The sequence below is a fragment of the Myotis daubentonii genome, chromosome 7 (assembly GCF_963259705.1).
Source record: "Myotis daubentonii chromosome 7, mMyoDau2.1, whole genome shotgun sequence".
Taxonomy (NCBI): domain Eukaryota; kingdom Metazoa; phylum Chordata; class Mammalia; order Chiroptera; family Vespertilionidae; genus Myotis; species Myotis daubentonii.
Window position 1 is genome coordinate 61986890 of NC_081846.1, and position 21360 is coordinate 62008249.

At 42.2% G+C, this 21360-nt stretch overlaps 1 protein-coding gene across 8 annotated transcripts in view; it reads right to left on the minus strand.

Moving 5' to 3' along the window:
- The window catches only part of FMNL2 (formin like 2), a 302979-nt gene that overhangs the window by 94359 nt on the left and 187260 nt on the right, over positions 1-21360 (minus strand). For all 8 annotated transcript variants that reach the window (XM_059704424.1, XM_059704427.1, XM_059704425.1 and 5 more), the window contains exons 3-4: positions 7302-7382; positions 2337-2413 (exon numbers count right to left, since the gene is read on the minus strand). In XM_059704424.1, coding sequence (XP_059560407.1) covers positions 2337-2413; positions 7302-7382 — 158 coding nt within the window. The remainder of the gene's footprint in view (positions 1-2336; positions 2414-7301; positions 7383-21360) is intronic.

The following is a 21360-nucleotide window of genomic DNA, read 5'->3' on the forward strand; positions in this document are numbered from 1 at the left end:
TATTGATTGATTGCTTTCACATTATTGAGTAACTTTTTCAGAAAATTTTCCAGCCAAATGAAGTCAAGCTGCTTATTTTCCATAGTGAAGAGTCAGTTCAGGCTTGGGTAGTCAGGTCAGGCAATACAGGTCAAAATCCTGGTGTGTGGTTTCACCCGTATAAGGTTATGCCAGTAATCGGTTGCATACAGACAGACAATGCACCTCCATGCATTTTCCTGCTGCTAAAGCCAAAGCTTTCAGAGTAGGTGATAAACACAACGCCTCAGATAGGTGATAAACACAAAAAACTTCAGCTGGAGAAGATGAAAGAAACGTAAGAATCTTTCAACACCCCCACAGCATCCTAAACAACAAACCATTCCAATTGCTTGCAGATTTGCACTGGCTTCAACCCAACCAGGGCTCTACTATTCAGCCAACTTTGTATTGGAAATGATCATCTTGCTTTGGTATTTGATGGTCAATTTCACATTATTCCAGCAATGTCCGAAGAAATGCTTTTTGACAATTTGTAGAAATCCTGGCTGCAGATCATTCAGTCAAGAAGTGGTGCCAATAGTATAGGGTTGGACCTTACCAAATGGAATCTAGCTCCTGATCCACAAATATTGGAAAGTATGTAAATTTCCTAAGCTTGGATGCCCAACTATATTAACTTACCACCACTTTCACCCCCAATAGACAAGCCTCATTGCTTTGATCCCAGAGTCCTGATTATCCTATTTCCTTTCAGGGAAAGGGCTGCCAGATTAGGCAACATAAGAAAAAGAACACAGCATTTTGAACCAAAGCACCTGGCTCTACAGATGTAGATTTTGTGGGAGTCACTCACCCTCTCTGGTCCTTAAAACTTCTAATCTGTAAAATGAGGAACTAGGTAATCCTTAATTTTTCTTCCAGTTCTAAATCATGATTCTATGATCCACTGCTCTATAGCCCATTTTCTGGGATGAAGGTGATTTTCAATTTTAGGTTAGAATTGGTTCATTTTTTGAATATTTCATTTTCAAGGAAACAACATGCAGAGTTATCCTTTAAGAAATGAACATTTTAACCCTGCATTTCTGCCATTTAAAAAAGCTTATTTTTGCCCTAGCCAGTTTGGCTAAGTGGACAGAGCTTTGAACCAGGGACTGAAGGGTTCTGGTAAGGGTGCATACCTCAGCTGTAGGTTTGACCCGTGTGCAGGAGGCAACCAATAGATGTGTCTCTCTCACATAGATGTTTCTCTCTCTGTCTCTCCCCCTCCCTTCCACTCTCTCTAAAAAAAAAAAAAAAAAAAAAATCAATGGAAAAATATCATTGGGTGAGGATTAACAACAACAACAAAAGCTTATTCTGAAATAACTGTGAAAATTAACTACTTGACTGGCTTATAGCAAACACAGTCTAAAGTAGAAGTAAGCTGTTACTTATGAAATATATTAATTTACAGAATACTCTGTAAAACTATAAAATAATATATATGTAAAAACCTCATTTCCAAAAGACCTGCAAAGAATGCTGAAGGGGAAAATCCTAAAAGATTTTCTTATTGTAAAACTCAACTATTTAAAGCCTAGAGGGTTAAATAACTTGCTGGAAACTAAACAAAAATTTTAGGAAGAACTCAGGCTATAAAATAGGATATGTCTTGCAGATAAACCATCTTATTTTAAGGTACGCTAGAATTATGCCATCAGGAATATGTGAGAATGCCATGAAGTTGCACTTGCTTGAGGCAAAGCAACCATGTTGTTGCATGAAAACTCAGAAATGCTTAGCACCGAGATCCCTCAAACTTTATTTTCTAGAGTGGATTTACACTTCCTGGTCCTAAAAATTTGAGAATTTGAGGTGTAGGAAGAAGAGACGCAGAACCAAGTATCTGTGTACAATGAAGTGTATCAGGTGACATCACTCCAGTTTCTGTCCCCTTCTGGCCAGAAAGGTGGGAAGTGAGGAAAGGAGAACGGAGCAATTTCAAACAACCAGCTCAGAGAACGCCCATGAAGGCTCAGAGATCTTCCAGAACCTGTCTGCATTACTTGTTGGGGGTTCCTAATTTGCCAAAGAATTATTATACACACAAGAGACCAAGCACTTACTACTACATCCAAGCAAAGAATTTTACCATGGTTATAAATATCCCAAATCAAGGACTGTCTGTCCAGCTCCTACTGATTCTTGTACTGTGAGAAACTCAAATACTAACACAGGTTCCACCCACCTAAACCTCTGTCTCCTAGCTTATAATGAACAGTAAGGAAGCTTAACTCTTCAGGTATGACATAGTCACTTTGTAAAGTGTCCAAAAGAGCCCTGGAGCTAAAATGTTAAATGGGCACACTTACCCAATATGGTTGGTTCTTAAAGAAATTTCCAGTTCTCTCAGCACTTGTGTGGATTCTTGAACACGCCGTCTGAATTTCTATAATTCAAGAAACACATATTCTCACAAAACATATTTTAGCAACTGCTAAAACTGTAGCTTACTTGTAATAAGTTTAACACGATATGAAAATAGCTCTGCTTCTGAAGCGGGCTTTTCTCGCATTTCTTTTTGCAAAGCACACACATTTTTCTCATCATGAAAATCAGCTGATGCAAAAGGATTGGGAAAAATTACTTATTTTCATGTACTAAGTGGCATTAAGTAAGTATATTATTTTCCCCTACCCCGCAATACAATAGTCACCAATATATTTATGTGTTGGGGTCCCTAAGATCATCCCAGTTTCAATGATTCCATAGGACTCAGCATACAGTTGTCCTTATGACTAGGATTTATTAGACCAGGAAGATACCAGGCACAATCAGCAAAGGGAAATGATACCAGGGTGAAGTCTGGAGGAAACCAGATACAAGCTTCCAAGAGTCTTCTCCCAAAGGAGTCACAAGTGACAGTATTCGTGAAATGCTGTCGACCAGGAAAGCTCATTAGAGACTCGGTGCCCAGGGTTTTCACTGGAGGGTGGGTCACTTGGGCACTCTCTGCTAGCACATACCTAAGTCCAGCCTCCCAGAAGGAAAAGAGGCATTCGGCATAAACCATATTGTTGGCTTAAACAAGTTGGGCACTGGAAGTATTCTGATTAGGGAATGGTGGGAACTCTCCCAAAATTCAAGTTCCCAGTTGACAACCAGAAGCCAAACTTGCAAGCAGGTATTTCTAAGGTAGCAAGTCTCAGGCTTGCTATGTTAACTCCTTTCTGCATGACCTAACATTTCCAAAAATAAACATTCATAGTTGTCTCTGCCCACGAGCCCCCATGTGGAAGGTCCCTGTTCTGAAGCACCTCCCTTCTACATTTGGAATGTCCTTCCTCATTCCCATGCCTCTAGAACCCCAATGATCCTTCCAGAACTCCCTCATGTCTTTCTTCTTCAATGAATCCTCCTCTGATAGTAAATGTGCTCACCTCTCTATCCTCTCAACACTATATAACCTCCAAGGATTCATTGGGTTGCACAGCACAGCAGTTCTTTGGAACACCATTTCCTACAGAAGCACTTATTGCAATGACTAAAGTCTTGGGCCACTCTGGAAGGACATTTGATGTGCCACACCTTCTAAGAAGAGTCCTCTGCTTTCTGTCCTGTAGGTCCAAACCACCGTCTTGTTACACTGTTCTCGGGAAAAGGCTTTGAGGATTCTAACTCAGGATATTAGAAAGCCTTGTCTACCGCCATCATTGCAGGGTATATAGGGGTATCCAGCTCCAAAGGCAAAGGTGTGCAAGGACAGGAAGGAAAGGAGAAAGTGTGGACAGGAGGATGGGGTTGGGGAGAGCCAGGTGGAACCCTGCTCAGTATGGGCGGCTCCTGTCACTCTCTTCTCTTCTGACAGCCCTTTGCTTCTCCAACTGCTTCTAACCAGGGCACCAAGGAAGCAAAGTCTCCCAGATCCCCCGGTTGCCATTCCTAAAGCACCCCAAAGACTTTCTTGGGTTTTTAGAATGTAGGTACAGTAGGATATGTGAAATAAAAGCATCCTCGATGCAATGAAGAAAGCAAGACACTCCCCTCTTTTATCAAGAAAGGCCTAAGAAATGGCAGCAGCATCTACAGTTTGGAGGGGCATCCGACTGCTTCCTGCAGAGCTCTCCAGCACTGAGGGCTGCTGACGAGGGGGTCTACGTATGGCCACGCAGCTGAGGGCACCATTTCCAGGTGTGCTGGCTGCTCCCAAGAGGCCATCCCATGTCAGAGTCATAAGTCTTGGGCTGCCTACACCTGTGGCCTTCAGAAGACAACGCAGTGCTCCTGGCTATGCATTTGGCACAGTTCTGACTAGTTTCCTGAGGCCTCTGCCGGCCAACTCTGCCCCATGCTTCCTCGGGTCAAGGTCATCTCTTCCAGACATCATCAGCCATAAGGGCATGCAGCGAAGCAAGGAGGACATAATGGAGTATAAAAGAAAACCTGCTCAAGGGCTAAGTGGCATATATCAAAACAACACTATCAGATAATGGGAAGGACACTAGCAGATAGCATTTACTCGCCATTTACTATGGTAGGCACTACACTTTGGCAACTACATAATACCTGAGGTGAAACTAAATTGACTTTGCCCTTGTACTGTACTCTCTCGGGGACTGTTTGATTTTTAGCTGACTTCTAGACTACAGAGGGGCTTGGCACCCACTTCACTAAACACATAAACAGTGAGTGCAAACACTCTGCACTTCTACAATGGATGCAGAATGCTTTAAAAGAGAAATCGTGTGCCCGTGGGGACCAGCTAAAAGGAGCAGGGTACCATCACTTGCAGTCTTCACCCCTGACTCGGCCTCTCCCTAAGAATAAGGTGCAGCGTGGGGATGGGCCCACGGAGGCAGCTGAGCCCTGGAGACGGAGGCAACAGATTTCACCATCACAGAGGACCAGACTCCCTTCTTCCTGGTCTGTGGCCTCTCCCATGCCAGATGCGAGCAACCCCTCCCACCTCCAAAGCATAAACTAAGCACTGGCTGGTATGAAATGAGGAGGCTGGTTTGGAGAGTTCTGATCCCAGAGATATCTAATTTAGGCTCTTCCTTTCCTGCCCTGGAGGGTTTAAAACTATTTAGAAGAAAATCTAAGTAGAACATATTTCAGAATTTTTTTCAGAAGACAGCACATGGAGTACCTTGTGTTCCAGATGAACAAAAGCTTAATGAACAAGGTACCCGAGGACTCCGAATGCAGTTAAGGGAAGACGGCTGGGCCTAGACTCTCTGGCCCTGATTTGAAATCTTTTTGTTTCCCCCTCCCATATTACAACTGAGAACTTTAAACACATTTTAACTGAAAGCCATGCCTTATTCCAAACAAAATCTCCTTTTCTCCAGGCTGTAAGCATGACAATTACGTTGAGTGGAACAGATCGTTTCCTCCTGCCAGCTCCTGACAGAAATCGGAGCAGCAGGGATGGTGGATCCAACATCCATTTTATTTTTTTCTGCCCCCAATGCCTGATGGTGAAAGATGAGGCACAGACCAAACAAGGCCATTCAGGTGGACACACAGGGCCCGGGGCAGAGACTGAGGTCAGCCAGACAGACATCGATTGTCCTGGGCCTCTTTATCATTATTTGTGAGGGAGTAAAACACTTTCTGAGCAGCTTATTAGTTATTTTTGTGTGTGTGTCTTATATTCTTTGCCTCAACTCAGAAGCAGTTGTTCCAAAGGAGAGCTCGAACATGCCAGGAGGGACCCCCTCTCCCTTCCCAGAACCTTCCTCCCTGTGGGGCTTGGGGCTGGAGTCTAAGAAGCTCTCTGGGAGTTCACGTATTTTCTCCTTTCTTTTCAGAATCTGACAAACGTTTCAATAATTGTTGGTGGATGGGACATACTCTGTGTGAGGGAAGCTCTCAGTCTTGAGGACAGACATCGGCATTTTTGCAATGCTCAGCTGGGGTGAGTGTGCCTAATGCCTGAGCATCCAGCCTGAAGGTGTGTAAGCCTGGGGATACCTGGAAATGTTTCTAAAGGAGAAGCTTGCTGCCTCTGTGCAAAGAAATGGCCCAGAAAACCACCTGGGGCCTTCTGCTTGTGTTCTGTGCATATGGGTGTGCCTTTACTTAGCCCCTCTAATCTGATGGCTGAGGCTGCTCTGTCCTTGGGGGAGGAGACGAACAAGAATGAAACAAAGAATTAAGCAGCTGTCTCATTGAGGGGGACTGACAGAAGCTCTTTAGAAAAACAAACATGTGTGTGCCATATTTGGGGGGGGGGGAGCTATGAGACTTTGACAGGTACATTCTCAGAAGACGAGGCTGTGTCACTGAAGTCCATATGGCGTCTAGCCGACAGCACAGGTCTACATCCATTTCATCATCATGTCGAGATGCGATTTCCGCTTGCCTGCATGTTAACCATGAACTTCCAAGAGGAAATAATAGCTGTTTTCCTTTGCTTAGCTTTTTTTTTTTTGAAAAGGGATGGTGGGGGGGGGGGGGGTGAGTGAAAGCAAAAAAATAAAGAAAAAGGACGTTTTTTATTTATTTTTTAAAAATACAACAGCCAAGAGCCCTGGAAACAGTGGCTAACTGGGAAAAGTGTGCCTTTCTTCTCTCATGGGTCACACGCAGAAACAACAGAGGGGATTCAGCTCCAGATATTTTCCTTGCAGCCTTGAAAGCAGGAGTTGCAGTAGGTCAACCGGAAAACAAGCGCTCGCTGCAGAAGAGCCCTTTACCCATCTTAGCAGGGACAGCTCTACCCGAGACATCCCAGGCCCGCCCCAGGCCTGCAGGGCTGTGCCAGGCTGCATGCCTGACCACGAGGCATCAATGTAAACCAATTGTGTGGCTGCACAAAGCAGGGCTTGTTTGTAAAAGGGGAGCGTCTGTCGAGAATGGAGTCAGCTTATTCTCTCCTCACCTTCTTGGGGCCAGGGGCAGGGCTGGGGCGGGGAAGCTGCTAAAAGCATCAACACAGGATGTGAGAGCACAGCTGGGATGACAAAGCCCAGTGATTTTTCAAGGTCTCTGGACATGCACCCAGACATGAAAGACAAGTCGGCCGCTGCAGGGACTGCTTTCCTGGGGCCTCCACACCTCTGCAGTGCACTTGCCGCCTGTGTAATCGCACATGGCAGTGCCTCAATGGCCATCAGAGGGAAGGGCCTCCCTCCTCAGGAAAGCACTCTTAAATACACCCTCAAGTGAGAAGGACAGCTTCTCCCTTTGTCTTCTCATGTTCGTCTCTAGACTGTTTTCCTGGAGGCCCTGGCTCGGGCTACAATGCAGAGGAAGGAAGGTCTCCCCAGTGCAGAGGACTCTGCTTGCTCATGGGGAAGCGGTAACAAAGAGTGGAAATAAATCCCTCTTACCTTCCTGGTTACAGCTGGATCCAGATAGCCTTTGAGCTTTTGAATGTATGTGTGGGGAGGATTCTTCACCTGGAACCGTTCCTGCAGGAAGCACAAAAATAAAGTAAAAATATCGCACGTATGAAGGCATGACAACCAGCCATGTTCCAACAGATTCAGATGCCGATCCAAGGCTGAAAGGCACCCACAGAACGGACGTGGCCCTGCAAATCATCACTATATTCTAATGATGTTGTCCTCTCTGCAAAGGAGAAAACGGAAGCTCAGAGCAATTCGGCCCTTCCCGAAGGTAACACAGGCGTCAGGAGTACAAACGGATCTGAAGCCACACTACCCTCCTCTAGTCTCTCCAGCTTTCTCTGCAGCTCTCATTCCAGGAATAATGTTTTGCCCAGCCTGTAACCACATCCTCTTCTCGCAGGTCCTCAGTCTACTGCATATTCTTTTGAAATCTTTAATGTTAGCAAATCTTCTTTTGAATATTAATTCTTTGGGGAAAAAACAAAAATTTGACTCAAACTCGATAAAACTTCTCTGTTTCAAAAACGAGTAAAGAGTCTATTGCTAAGAGGCTGGAGTGAGCGTGTATTTGCGTGTATGCATACCCATGGGTGTGATCGCTAATGGGCTCCCAAGGCAGCCCAAACTAGAAGACCCAAAAATAGTTTAAGCAAAACCACGATCATTGAAATAAGCATATTTTACTAGTATATATACACGCTATTTGAATATAGACCTGAGGTGGGGCCCAGGAATCTGCATTCTAACAAGTTTTATGCTGATGCTGTGGATGGAGGGACTACACTTCGAGGAACTCATGCCCATGAGTATTGGATTTTATAGACTATAAAGTCCAAAGCAGCACAATAAGCAGTAGTAATAAACTGGGTAGAACCCAAATGCCCACAAACTAAAAAGTGGATGGATAAATACCTATACTATGTTCATTCAACCGACTATCACAATGAAAATGAATAAACTACCCAGCATGCACTGCATGCTCCTACACAGATGGGTCCTGTAAAGCTGATGTTAAGACAAAAAGAACACATGATTTCATTTACTACAGATTTACACAAAACAGGCAAAATTAAACAATCTTTAATGGTTTTATTTATGTGCATGGGCGTGTGTGTGCATGTGTGTGTGTGTGTGTATGTGTGCGTAAGAGAAAGAGAGGGAGGGAGAGAGAGAGGGAGGGAAGGAGGGAGAGAGAGGTAGATGACTAGCTGGAGGACTGAAGTGGGGGAAGGGAAATATGAAGTATTCCTTGAGAGGTTAGCAATGTTCTATTTCCTGACCGAAGTAGTACATAGGTGCTTGGCTTTATCCTACTTGTTATGCTGTTCTTGGGTTTCACAACCTCTTCTGTACATATGCTATACTTGACACACACACACAAAAAAGTTTAAATAGTGTATCAGCTCTAAACAGAAAAAAAAACAAAGATTCATCATGAAAGCAGGACAATTCTTGTCAGGTTCTAACCTACCTATACCTCAAAAGATGTTTTTCCTAGTAATTATTTTAAACCTGATTATTGCTTACACCTCAATGGAATGTCTTAGTATTTTCCAACACTGACACTGGCCAGGATGTTTAAGCATTTGTATAATCCATGAGAATTCTATTTCTCCAACACAGGGATACTCTTCCCAGTCCACTCAAGTCTTGCTCGCTTAAGATTCAGAAATGCTAAAGATCATCTTACTATTACCAAAAAGGTAATCTTACTAGTGTAAGTATATAGTTTTAATTATGCTTTAAAATAGAAGAAAGTAGCTTATAGCGAGACATCTATCAATATTTCCCTTCTACTTAAAAAATGATCAGGGTGAATGTTATAGTATATCAACTATATTGCAACAAAGCTGTTAACATAAAAAGACCAGCATACTGTTCCTAATTGTTCCCCCAAATTTTCTACCGGGAGAAACATCTTGAGTGTCATCATGGGTCTGTATAGTCCTTTTTATTAATTTAAAACCACCATCACTTAGGTAATGAATCAAAGGGAATCCAACAACCCTGGGTTTTCAGCAGCAGCCCAGCTGAAGGCTAAAAAAATCACAAAAAGCTCTGATCTGAAAAGTTGACTGACAGCTAACTAGTTACTATTTCCAACCTTGCGTGTAACCACAGCTGATGCCAGAGATATAGTAGGATATAATAAAACTTATGCTTTTTAACAATCCAATCATTCAAATTGTTAAAAATCCTATGACAATGCAAACCTGTGCTCCCTTCTGCTATAGCAACCAATTACTTCCAAATAGAAGGCTCCTAACATAACCTCAAGGAATTCTAACTCTGGCTAATACAGTATCTGCTTGAGGACATGAAATATGAATCTGTGGACAATTGCTGACAGATTTCTAATTTATGTTCTTTTAGGCAAAGTCCCCATACCAGAAGAGCCATATGTATTCCTTTAAAAGTAAAATCTGGTTGCCCTGGCCAAGTGGCTCAGCCGGTTGGAGCATCATCCCGTATGCCAAAAGGTTGTGGGTTTGATTCCTCATCAGGGCACATACCCAGGTTTCGGGTTCAATCCCCAGTTGGGCGTGTATGGAAGGCAACCAATGGATGGTTCTCTTTCATATCTCTCTCTTGCTCTCTCTTTCGCTCTCACTCTCTCTCCATATACTCAGGTGAGGATTAAAAATAAATAAATAAGGTTGAGTAGCACATAAAACATTGGCCTTCACTCAGTTAGTGAATCCCATTTTTGATAGTCAGTAAGGGCATCTTTCTCCACTTCCTGTTTAAGATTGGGGTGACCCAGAAAGGCTTTCTCAAATCCAGGGGCAAGCAAAGATAGGTTTACAGCTGTGAGTAGGTGAAACTGTTTACTCTTGTATTATTACTTATTAATTACTGTATTTATTGGTATTATAACTATAAACCTACTTTTGCCCACCCCTGTATACACTTTTATTGGTCCTGCAAATATTTTCTTACTAGAGGCCAGTGCACAAAAATTTGTGCACTGGGGGAACCCTCAGCCCAGCCTGTGCCCTCTGGCAGCCCAGGAGCCCTTGGGGGATGTCCACTTGCCAGCAGGGACCAGGCCTAAGCTGCAGTCGGACATCCTTAGCGCTGCTGAGGAGGCAGGAGACGTTCCCATCATCACTGCTGTGCTGGCAGCCTGGCTTGCGGCTGAGCAGAGCTCCCCCTGTGGGAGCACAATGACCACCGGGGGCAGCTCCTGCATTGAGTGTCTGCCCCCTGGTGATCAGTGTGTGTCATAGTGACCAGTCATTCCCAGTCATTCTGCTGTTAGGGTCAATTTGCATATTACCCTTTTATTATATGCCTGGTGCATGGGTGGGGGCTGGCTGGTTTGCACTGAAGGGTGTCCCAGATCAGGGTGGGGGTCCCGTTGGGGTGCCTGGCCAGCCTGGGTGAGGGGCTGAGGGCCGTTTTCAGGTTGGCCACACCCCCTTCAGGGAGGGAGGTCCTGCTGGGATGCCTGGACAGCCTGGGTGAGTGGCTGATGACTGTTTTCAGGCTGGCCACAGCCCCTTCAGGGTGGGGGTCACCCCTGGGGTATCTGGCCAGCCTGGGTGAGGGGCTGATGGCTGTTTGCAGGCTGGCCACAGCCCCTTCAGGGTGGGGGTCCCCGCTGGGGTGCCTGGCCAGCCTAGGTGAGAGGCTGATGGCTGTTTGCAGGCTGGCCCCAGCCCCCAGCCACCCAAGCTCCCAGTGGAGGCTGGCTGGAAGCAGGTATCTGGGATTTATTTATCTTCTATAATTGAAACTTTGTTGCCTTTAGTGGAGGCCACAGCTGGCCAGGGCAGGCAGGAAGCTTGGCTTCCTCCATTGCTGGGGCAACCAAGCCTCCTGCTTGCTCCAGCTCTGTGGTTGCCAGCCGCCATCTTGGTTGGGTTAATTTGCATATAGTCGCTGATTGGCTGGTGGGCATGGCTTGTGAGTGTAGCGAAGTTACGGTCAATTTGCATGTTTCTCTTTTATTAGATTAGATCATTATTCCCCTGAAACTATGGACAAGGTCTACATTTAATACACTCATACTTTTTTCAACTGTGTTTATTAGCATTTGCTGTTGTGTTTTAGGCACATTTTTCACTTGTTTGAGGAACTTATTAATTTATTTCCAAGAAAGATAAAATAAAGAAGCCTGAAGTCTTAAAATACAGTAGGTCTATATCACAGTTACTTCTTGAAAACTCGGCCTGCATCCAGGGTTTCAAATAAAACTGTACAGCAGAAGAATACAAAGCCCCAATCATTTTCCTGAAACTTAAGGTTGTTTCTATAATCTCAAAAGGAACTACAGTTTGAGTTATAAATCCAGCATCTGCCCCACCAAATCTTTCCATCTCTTCAATGTAGCCATTTGAACAAAAGTTAAATTTGGGGGAAATACACTGGAGAATGTCAGCACCTTGCCAACACACATTTTTTATTTGGAAGGGCTTTGTATAGATTAGTGACATCATACTTACTTAAATTAATGTTTTTTCTCTAAATATTAGAATTTTAGATTTTTGAATTGAAACCCCAAATTGCCTTGGATGGCAGTTTTCCATCGCACTCACTTCCAAATGTTTCATCACCCACATGCTATTTCAATAACTATTTACCTACTTGTTCAACATCATTGATATGGGTAGCTTAATTAAATTAAGTCCTCAACCTGAGTTACATTATATAGAAATATTATTCTTAGGGATAGAGAACTTATTTAATTATGGTGATTTGTTAATATGGATTTTTTAGCATCTGAAAGAGCTTTAAAATACAAGTTTCTAATTTTCCAGGTAGGTACCCAGAAGTGGGGTTGTTGGGTCATATGGTAACTCTATTCATAATTTTTTGAGGAGCCTCCATACTGTTTTCTATAGTGGCTGTACCAGTTTACATTCCCACCAGCACTGAATGAGGGTTCCACAACCTCTCCAACACTTGCTATTGTTGATAATAGCCATTCTAACAGGCATGGGGTGGTATCTCACTGTAGTTTTGATTTGCATTTCCCTAATAGCTAGGGAAGTTGAGCATCTTTTCATATATCTGTTGGCTATTTGTATGTCTCCTTTGCAAAGATATATGCACCCTTATGTTCATTGCAGCACTATTCATGGTAGCGAAGACATGGAAGCAACCCAAGTGTCCTTCACTAGCAGACTGTATAAAGAAGATGCAGTGCGTACATACAATGGAATACTGCTCAGCCACAAGAAAAGATGGGTGATCTTGAGAATATCATGCTAAGCAAAATGTCAGAAAAAGAACCTTATTATATCAATCATATGTGGGATATAAACTGAAAGCAACAAATGAACAAACAGGAAAAACAAAAACTCATAGATACAGACAATAGTATGGTGGTCACCAGATGGAAGGGTGGGTAGTAAAGGATAAAGGGGGTCAATCAAATATATGGTGACAGACGATATAACTTTGGGTAGAGGACAGATAATGTAATATACAGATTATATATCATAGAACTGTACAATCAAAACCTATATCATCTTATTAACCATGTCACCCCAATAAATATAATTTAAAAATATATCAAAATTAAAAAATAAAATACAAATTTCTTTCAAAATGTCAATATAGCATCACCACCATCCTGACCTCTTGCCACTAATCTCCATGTGTAATCAAACTTTATTCAAAAAATGTTCCTGGATAAGAAAAAAAAAATTGCTCTGGAGTTTTTAATTATTCCCCATAAGCATTCACAAAAAAGAGCCCAAAGACATTTCTAAACATTTAGGCATGCTAGACCACAGATTGCACTGGAAGGAGCTTAGAAGGAGAGAGAGGGCAACAACAAGCCTTAAAATCAGAACTTCATTAAGCTTCTGTGTCGTTTGTAAATATTTTACTTTGAGTGTTAGAAATTCAATTTCTCTGGTAATAATCAGAAAATGTCTTGTCATTGCTAACAGTGACTTTATTTATGCACTCCCAGGGACACAATTACCTTTTTATCTGGGGCAGCACTTCTGTTTCTCAAAGGTTAACTTATCTATATATATAAAAGCCTAAACAACTGGAATGACTGGACAACCAGTCGCTACGATGTGCACTGACCACCAGGGGGCAGACACTCAATGCAGGAGCTGCCCCCTGGTGGTCAGCGCACTCCCACAGCCAACCTCCCCCAGCTGGCCAACCTCCCACGATCCCTTCCCCCAGCCAGTAGGCCCCCAAGCTAGAACAGGGAACTGGGGGTGGGTGGCGGCAGATGCGGCCCCTTTCCCAGGGGTTGAGGACCGGCTCCCTCCTCAGGGCCAGCGGCCAACATCCCATGCCCTGTCCCCCCCGCCCCCCCAGCCAGCAAGCCCCGACCAGCCTGCTGCCCACCCGCCATAGTGGTGGCATGGCAGTGAGGGAAGGAGGGGGGTAGGCGGGGAACTGCATGTTGGCGGGCGCCAATGATGTCGGCGTCAGTGTCCGGCATTCATTCCTTCCACACCTGGCCTGGTGACCACTGCTTCCTCTCTGGCACGGCCCTGATCACCAGCCAGGCGTAGGGACCCCACCCATGCACAAATTTCATGCACCAGGCCTCTAGTCTTTTAATAATACATCTAACTATATTCTTCAGACTTCTTAGCTCACTCAAGCCTCCCAGGTGTCAAGTCAAGATTAACCCACTATACAGATGGCGGAACCGAGACTCGGAAATTAAATGACTGCCTTCAATCAGACATGGGATACACAGCAAGGATTCAAACTCAGGTTTTCTGAGTCTCTGATTCTTGCTCTTTTCACCACACTGGAATGTGTGCTCATCTTGCTTTTGATACAGTTTTTAAAAGGGCAGAAACATGTTTTCTTCTTTGAGTCCCCCTTATGTAGACAAATATTTGGCACACAGTCTTTAATAATGTTCAAAGAATTAAACTTCTTTTAAATGTCATATACAAGTCACCTCTCTCATAAATTAAGGGTAAGTTTTTAAAGTTTAAAAGTACGCAAAGAGATTGTAAACACTGTATGGAGCATACAGCCAGCGGGGTCCTGTGCTAGAAGTAAGCCAGCCAAACTCATGTCATAGCTAAAGAACATCTGCTGATAAGCCTGTGTTGTATCTCCAATGGCTCTGAAACTGCCTAGTGCCTCTCATTACTATGCATTTCTCATTAACTCAATCTGCTAAGGCTGATATGGGCCGCCCCACACCCCCCCTCCTCCCGCCAGCCATGGGGAAGGTTAGGCAGCCTAAACACAGGCATGGCCTGCAGATAAGGAAAAGACAAAGCACTGAATGGACTCCACTTAATGACTAGGGTTCAAGTCTACCATGACCCAAAATGAAAACCAGGACACTCTTTTTTCGTTTGTTTAAAGAGGATTTTTATAAGAGTTTATTTGAGGGGGGCAGGAGAAACACAAAAACAAAAATTCAGGCCATTCTGGTTTTTTATTTTTAATAAATATATTTTTATTGATTTTATTTAGAGAGAGGAAGGAAGAGGGAGAGAAAGAAACATCGATGGGCTGCCTCCTGCACGCCCCCTATTGGGGATCAAGCCTGAAACCGGGGCATGTGCCTTGACTGGGAACTGAACCAGTCAACGTATGGGGACAGGGTACCAAGCCCAACAACTAAGCCACACCAGCCAGGACCCCAGGCCATTCTTAAAGGAACTAACAGAAGGGGCTGTGACAGGAGTATACTAAGTTAATTAGGCAAAGTCACAATAAAGGAAATTAATCAATGGCAATGCTATAACATGGCCTTTTCTATTAGACACAGACTGGCAATTCTTTCCAACCAGCTGAACCGTGTCTTTGGGGCCTCCCCCCCTCCATGCCCCCCTTTCTCCACCTAAATCTAATAAAGTCTGTCACTGAAAGCCTTTCTGCATAAAGAACTGGGATTGGACACTCCGCTCACCTAACAAAACATTTCTAATCCTTTGCATTTTCTCTACCCGTGTGTATAATTACATGAGAAATTACTTAATTGAGGTTAATTTGATGTTATCTGGACTTAGACCAAACATATTACAAGCATTTCCATTCTATAAGTTATATTTGGATAAGCAGTGCCAAAATCAAACAGGATTTCACTTAAATTTATCTTAGACCTTGATAATCTTAGGTTTAAGGAAGAAATTATAGTGAGACACCTGACAATAAGGAAGTCTCTTATTTTCAGGTGTCTCACTATAAAATGGGTGTCTCGTGGGGGACACACTCACTGTTGAGCTTCTCTCCCAGTCTGGGATGGCCACAGGGTCACTGGCTCTATTTCAGAATTGCTTAGGGATAAATTAGATGTCACCGTTGTTATGCCATTATTAATGTTTCGTTATTTTGATCCTGTAATAGTTCACCTTAGATAGTGAAAATTCAAAGGGTTTGAATAAGCTCACTACACTTGAGTGATTTTTCCTCCTAGAAGTCGAAAGTGGTTGGGCTTCCTTTTCCAAGGCTGAGTAAACGGGCCATAATCACAACCAGGATCACTGCCATTAGTGAGTTCTACTTCACAGGCTATAACCTGGTCCTAAAAGCTCTTCAGAGCTATGTTAACTGGAATCATCCATGTCCTCAAGGAGTTTACCCTCTAAAATGGGAAATGATGACATGAGTACTAGGGAGAAGAAAAGACAAAGGGGCATTAATATTGCACACAGACAGAAATGATTTATATGGAATAGCAGAGGCCAAGAACAGTGCGTTGGGCGGAGGTGCCAAGACCAGAATCAGGGCTCCTAAGCAGGAGGGCCTAAGGGAAGCCATGACATCTCAGCCCTCACAAAACTAACAATTTCCACAAACAGAAAAAATTTTACACAAACAGATCTAGATCCCGCACCCCCCCCCCCCCCCCCCCGACCAAGAAATAGAGAGAACCAAAGTCCTAAGGGAATGCATATTCCATGCCGCTCTTCCCTCAAAACACTCTGACACTTCAGAGAGGCCACCAAAATGCCCCACCTATGGAAAGTATGAGGACAATTGAGAGGAAATGAAGGGACAGTATTAGACTCTACCTACTTACGACAATAGATAGCAAGAAAAGCAAGTTCAGATGGGATTCTAATTTTGTCTAACAACTACCAGAGGCAGCTAGTGCCAGCTGTGATCCTATTTAGAAGGGTCCCTGTGGTTATTATTGGATGAAACATTTTGCTAAATAAGTCCCTGTCCCTGAGCATCTTAAATCTTGCTATCACATTGAAGTCTCCTGTTTCTAAGGCACCCACGTGAAAAACACCAAGGTAAAAAAAAAATGTTTGTCTTTTTATTCGTATACTCATCCAGAACACATTATGCAAGACGCTCTATAAAAAGCACAAAATGAAACAAATTCAACTCCAAAACATTAAATCTCATCTCTGAGATATAGCAGACATTGCTGAAATACAAAGTAGAAGATGATCAGAACCATATGCGATCCTCTGGAAGTTCAAAGGAAGGTAAGGCTCTTTCCAACTGAGATGATCAAAGAAACATCCCTGGAGAAAGTAGCTTTGGAATTGAGTTCTGAAGGACAGGCAGCATATAGATATCCTGGGACAGTGTGAGAGGCAGGAGACAGAGGAGTTTTCCAGATGGGGGCACATGGGAATGAAAGTAGAAAAGCCTGGGGCATGTGCTAGGATCTTCAAGGGGGTCAGCTGCGTCCCAGTAATAAAGTTTATGAAAGTTAATGGCACAAAGAATCTAAACGGTAACTGGGAAAGGGCACTGGCAGTCGTCAAATAATAGGCTAATGCGTAGGACAGGGAGTCAATAAGGAGTTTTGAATAGTGAAAGGGCATATGGGTAATACTGCATCACTCACCTTTCTTCATTCCCAACTTTACAAGTTGGCCATTTCTGCACTAGACTAGACTTGAAAAATCAGCATGTCAGATTCATTCCTCAGCCATAGTTTCTTGGAGCGCCTAGAGAAGCATTCTTCAGCTCTGAATATGAAATCATTTTCCTAGTCCGAGCAGAGAGGACAACTTTCCAAGTGTTCCATTACAGCTCGCAGACTGAAAATAACTTTTGATGAGAGTTTTCCAAATAATTGCCTTTATTTAGACTCGCAAAAGTTTCATCTAGTTCAACAGGTCTTTCCTAATCATAACATCTGATAATTCACTCTCTATGATATGAATTGGACTTCTTTAATCCTATTGATAGTTCATCATTCTCCCAACTTAAAAAGCATTTTAATTGAATTTGTTGCATTTGTATGAAGGAGGTCATACTAATAAAATTTGTCTGTTATCTTATGTTGTCCTAAGAAAAGACAGAACTGTGACTACTTGGCATGGAGCAGTGTTCAGTAAGTACAGTTGTTACTGTTAATGAGAACCAAAGAGCTGTATAGAGTGACAGAAGGTCAGATTTATACTGGAAAAGCCTTCTGATAATCTTCAAATCTATTTTCTGTCTTCAAAAGCTAAAGCTTTACCGTCATTTAGACTGGCATTTCTTAAAACACCCATGACCAGAGGGCTGCATCTAAAGCAATTGAGGATGCTTGCTAAATGGCAAAAATTCTCCTGACCCAAGTCATCAAGTACTCAAGAGTCTGCATTTTCCTAAATTCCCCAAGCAGGTCCTCTGTCCATTAAAGCTTCTCATTGTACTTCCTACTGTGGACACATATATCCCTCTCTTTACTCAGTCTACAAAGAGAACATGCATATCCCTCATAAGCAAAGACTTAACAAGATTTTCAGTTACATTTAAAGATACGGACTTACATTATAAAATCACAGTTACAGTCTATGCTTTCAGGGAAATTGTGTAAAATCTCTGGGGAGTACTTGTTCCTGTAAAAATGCAAGGGGTACAAACACACATCATTGTTTCTTCACATGAAAAATGGGAATATGAAACCCTTTCTCCCATTTTTATTACAATTCCAGAAATCTTACTTAAGGATGCCTCCCAAACAAGAATAACACACTTCGAAAGATCTTTAAAGTCCCCTGAGCTAACCAAGCATCATACAAATAAAACATGGAGGAGGAAAAGAAAAATAAGCAAGTTCTGATCCTGATCAAGGCAGAAACAAACACAAAGACAGAATAAGCCTTAGCTTTCTTGTAGAAACCTAAGATAGAAATCTTAGATAGTTCAAGATTTAGATAAGAGCTATAATATTTTTCAATCACTGTAGAATTTGAAAGAATGGCAAGCTCTTATTTTGATTGTTTTTCTGCCAATTATACTAACTAGAGTCTCTGAAACTTCATTTGCCCCAATTTTAACAACATGCAAATACATGGGTATAATTTTCAGAACTTCCATAGATGCTTGCTTGAACTTAATGAACGCTAATATTTGTGAAGAGCATAATGTAACATGCCAGGGAACATGGGAAGAGGTAGAGAAGGAAGAGGCCTTCTACTAAAGTCAACAAGTGCCTAGTCATATAAAGAAAGCACCTTTATGAAGAGAACATAAGGATTGAAAATAGGGAGAAGTTATCAGATCTTAACCATACCCTTACCACATGCTTTCAACATATACTTAAACATGAGAACCAAGCTCAGAATACTCAACTTCAACACTTACGGTGCTGTTTACAGTACAGAAACCATTAAGATGGTGTTTAACGGTATAACTTGGTTTTGAAAATGCAGTGATACAGCATAAACCACACCTTTTTCCATAAGGGAATTGATGAAGTGGTGGGAGTCATTAAAAAACGGCATTTCTCTAGGAACAAACCATTGGAAACTTTTATTTTAAAATTATATCGCTTAACATAGCACTAAAAATAATGAAAAACTTAGGGATAGATTTAACAAAATATGTGCAAGACCTAACCACTAGGAAGCTTCTAAACACTCCAGGCAAGATATTAAAGCCCTAAATAAATAAAGATGCCATGTTCACAGATCAGAGGAGTCATTATTTCTATGATGTCGGTTCTCCTGAAATTGATCTAAAGAGTCAATGCAACTTCAATCAAAATCCTCAAGGCTTTTTCTTAAAAATTGACAAGCTGATTCTAAAATTCATATAAAAATGCAAAAAAAAAATATAGAACAGCAAGAGTAATTTTACAGAAGAACAAAGAGTATTCACACTACCTTTATTTAAGATAGTAATCAAAACAGGGGATAAATAAAGATCAGTGGAGCAGGAGAGAGTACAAAAATAGGCCCCACAATTTGTTTTTTTCAGGTACTAAGGTAGTTCATGAAAAAAAGGATAGTCTATTCAAAAAATGCCTGAAACAGCTGGATAAAGATATGGGGGCGGGCGGAGAGAAACAGTGAATCTCTAGCCTTACTTCACACCCCTTTGCCAAAATAGACTACATACTTTAACATAAGAACCAAAATCATCAAGTTTCTAGAAGAAAGCATAGGAGATCATCCTTGTGACTTGAGGATGGACAAAGATTTGTTAGGCCACAAAAATGCATGACCCACTTAAAAAAATAAAAGATAAACTGAATTAGACTTCATCAGAAAAACTTTGTTCTTTAAAGGCATTGTTATATGAAAGGCAAGACATGAAATAGGAAAAAATATTTGCAAAATATACATCTGATGGAGACTTGTATCCAGAATATATGTTTTTTAATTTCTATAGTTCTTTTTAATTTCTATAGTTCAATAATAATATAAACAACCAGGCAGAAGACTTGACTAAATCCTTCAACAATGCAGATACACAAATGACAAACCAGCACATAAAAAGATGCCCAACATCATTAGGGAAATGCAAATTACTGCATCTTCACTATAATTTCATGAGAATTTGCTTAATCCACCATCTTCATTCAATCCTCCCTACTTCCCCTAACTCAACACTCATCCCAGTTTCCTTGATGTATAACAAGTTACCTTCTAAAACATAAAAACAAAAGCAGGGTGTGCTAACAACCTGAAAACCTAAACCTTCAACCAAGTCCAGTTGGGTATTTTATGATTTCTGCTTAGATCTTCCATAATTTCAAATTTAACATAATAAATACACAAGCACACACCTCTTCTAAGCAGCCTCGTGTCTTTTGTTTTTTCTTTCATCTTTGGATTACAAGATTAAGCCAACGATAGTTTCAATCTGTCAACCCACATGGTCAAAATGACTCCTTAAATCAAGTTCTATTCTACACGATACCTGACGAGGATGGGCTGAGAAGGGAGGTGGAAGCAGCTCCTTTGAAAATGGTCATTGCTGAGGAACATCTCCTGGCTGCAACAGAGATATGTAAGCCTGGTACCCAAACTATGACGAGTGCTTATTTTATAGGGTTTTAGATGCACTTGAGAAGTTATATCTGAGACTATGAGCACATACATCAGCAGCTGAGCGGTTGTATCTAGTTCCTGGGAAGAGCACTAGCAGTGGCAAGAAGGATAACAACCATCTAGCTGCTAACGAGGGTACTTCAAGTACCTTGTTTGCCAGCCATGCTCTTGTCCAAACAGCTAGTATCCACCATGTTCATGGAGACCATTCAGTCTCTGCCCCTGCATATTTCTTACAAACCCAAAGCATATTTCTAATTCACTTTCCTCCTCTCTTCCTTCACCCCCAACACCTGCACTCTAATTAGAAATCCAAACCAATTTATAGTTCTGCCCTTTAAGTGAAATCAAAATGCTATTTTCCTACCACAGCAGAGATAAAGACCACAGGCACTTTCATTTCCTCAATGGCTTCAGAAAATAACTTCCTTCAGAACATTTCACTTGCAAGTTCATCAAGACCTACAATCAATGCTCTGTGTAAGTAGGGGAGAATATGTGGACTGAAAGCTCTCTGCTGTATACTGTCTTTGCAGAATTTTCTTTTGAGATGATGTCTTATTCTTTTTTCAATATCTTCTTTTGAAAGATTCAGCATTATGTTTTCTGAAGCACTGTAGTCATAGCACATCACTCTTCTTTTTTAAAGAATTTTTATTTTATTGATTTTTATTTTATGGATAAAATAGGGCAAGGAAGAGAGAAAGAGAAACATCGGGTACTTCCTGCACACCCCCTACCAGGGCTGAGTCTGCAACCTGTGCATGTGCCCTGACAAGGAACCAAACCAGCCACCTTTAGGTGCATAAGGACACCCAACTAACTGAGCTGGCCGGAGCGAGCGCATCACTCTT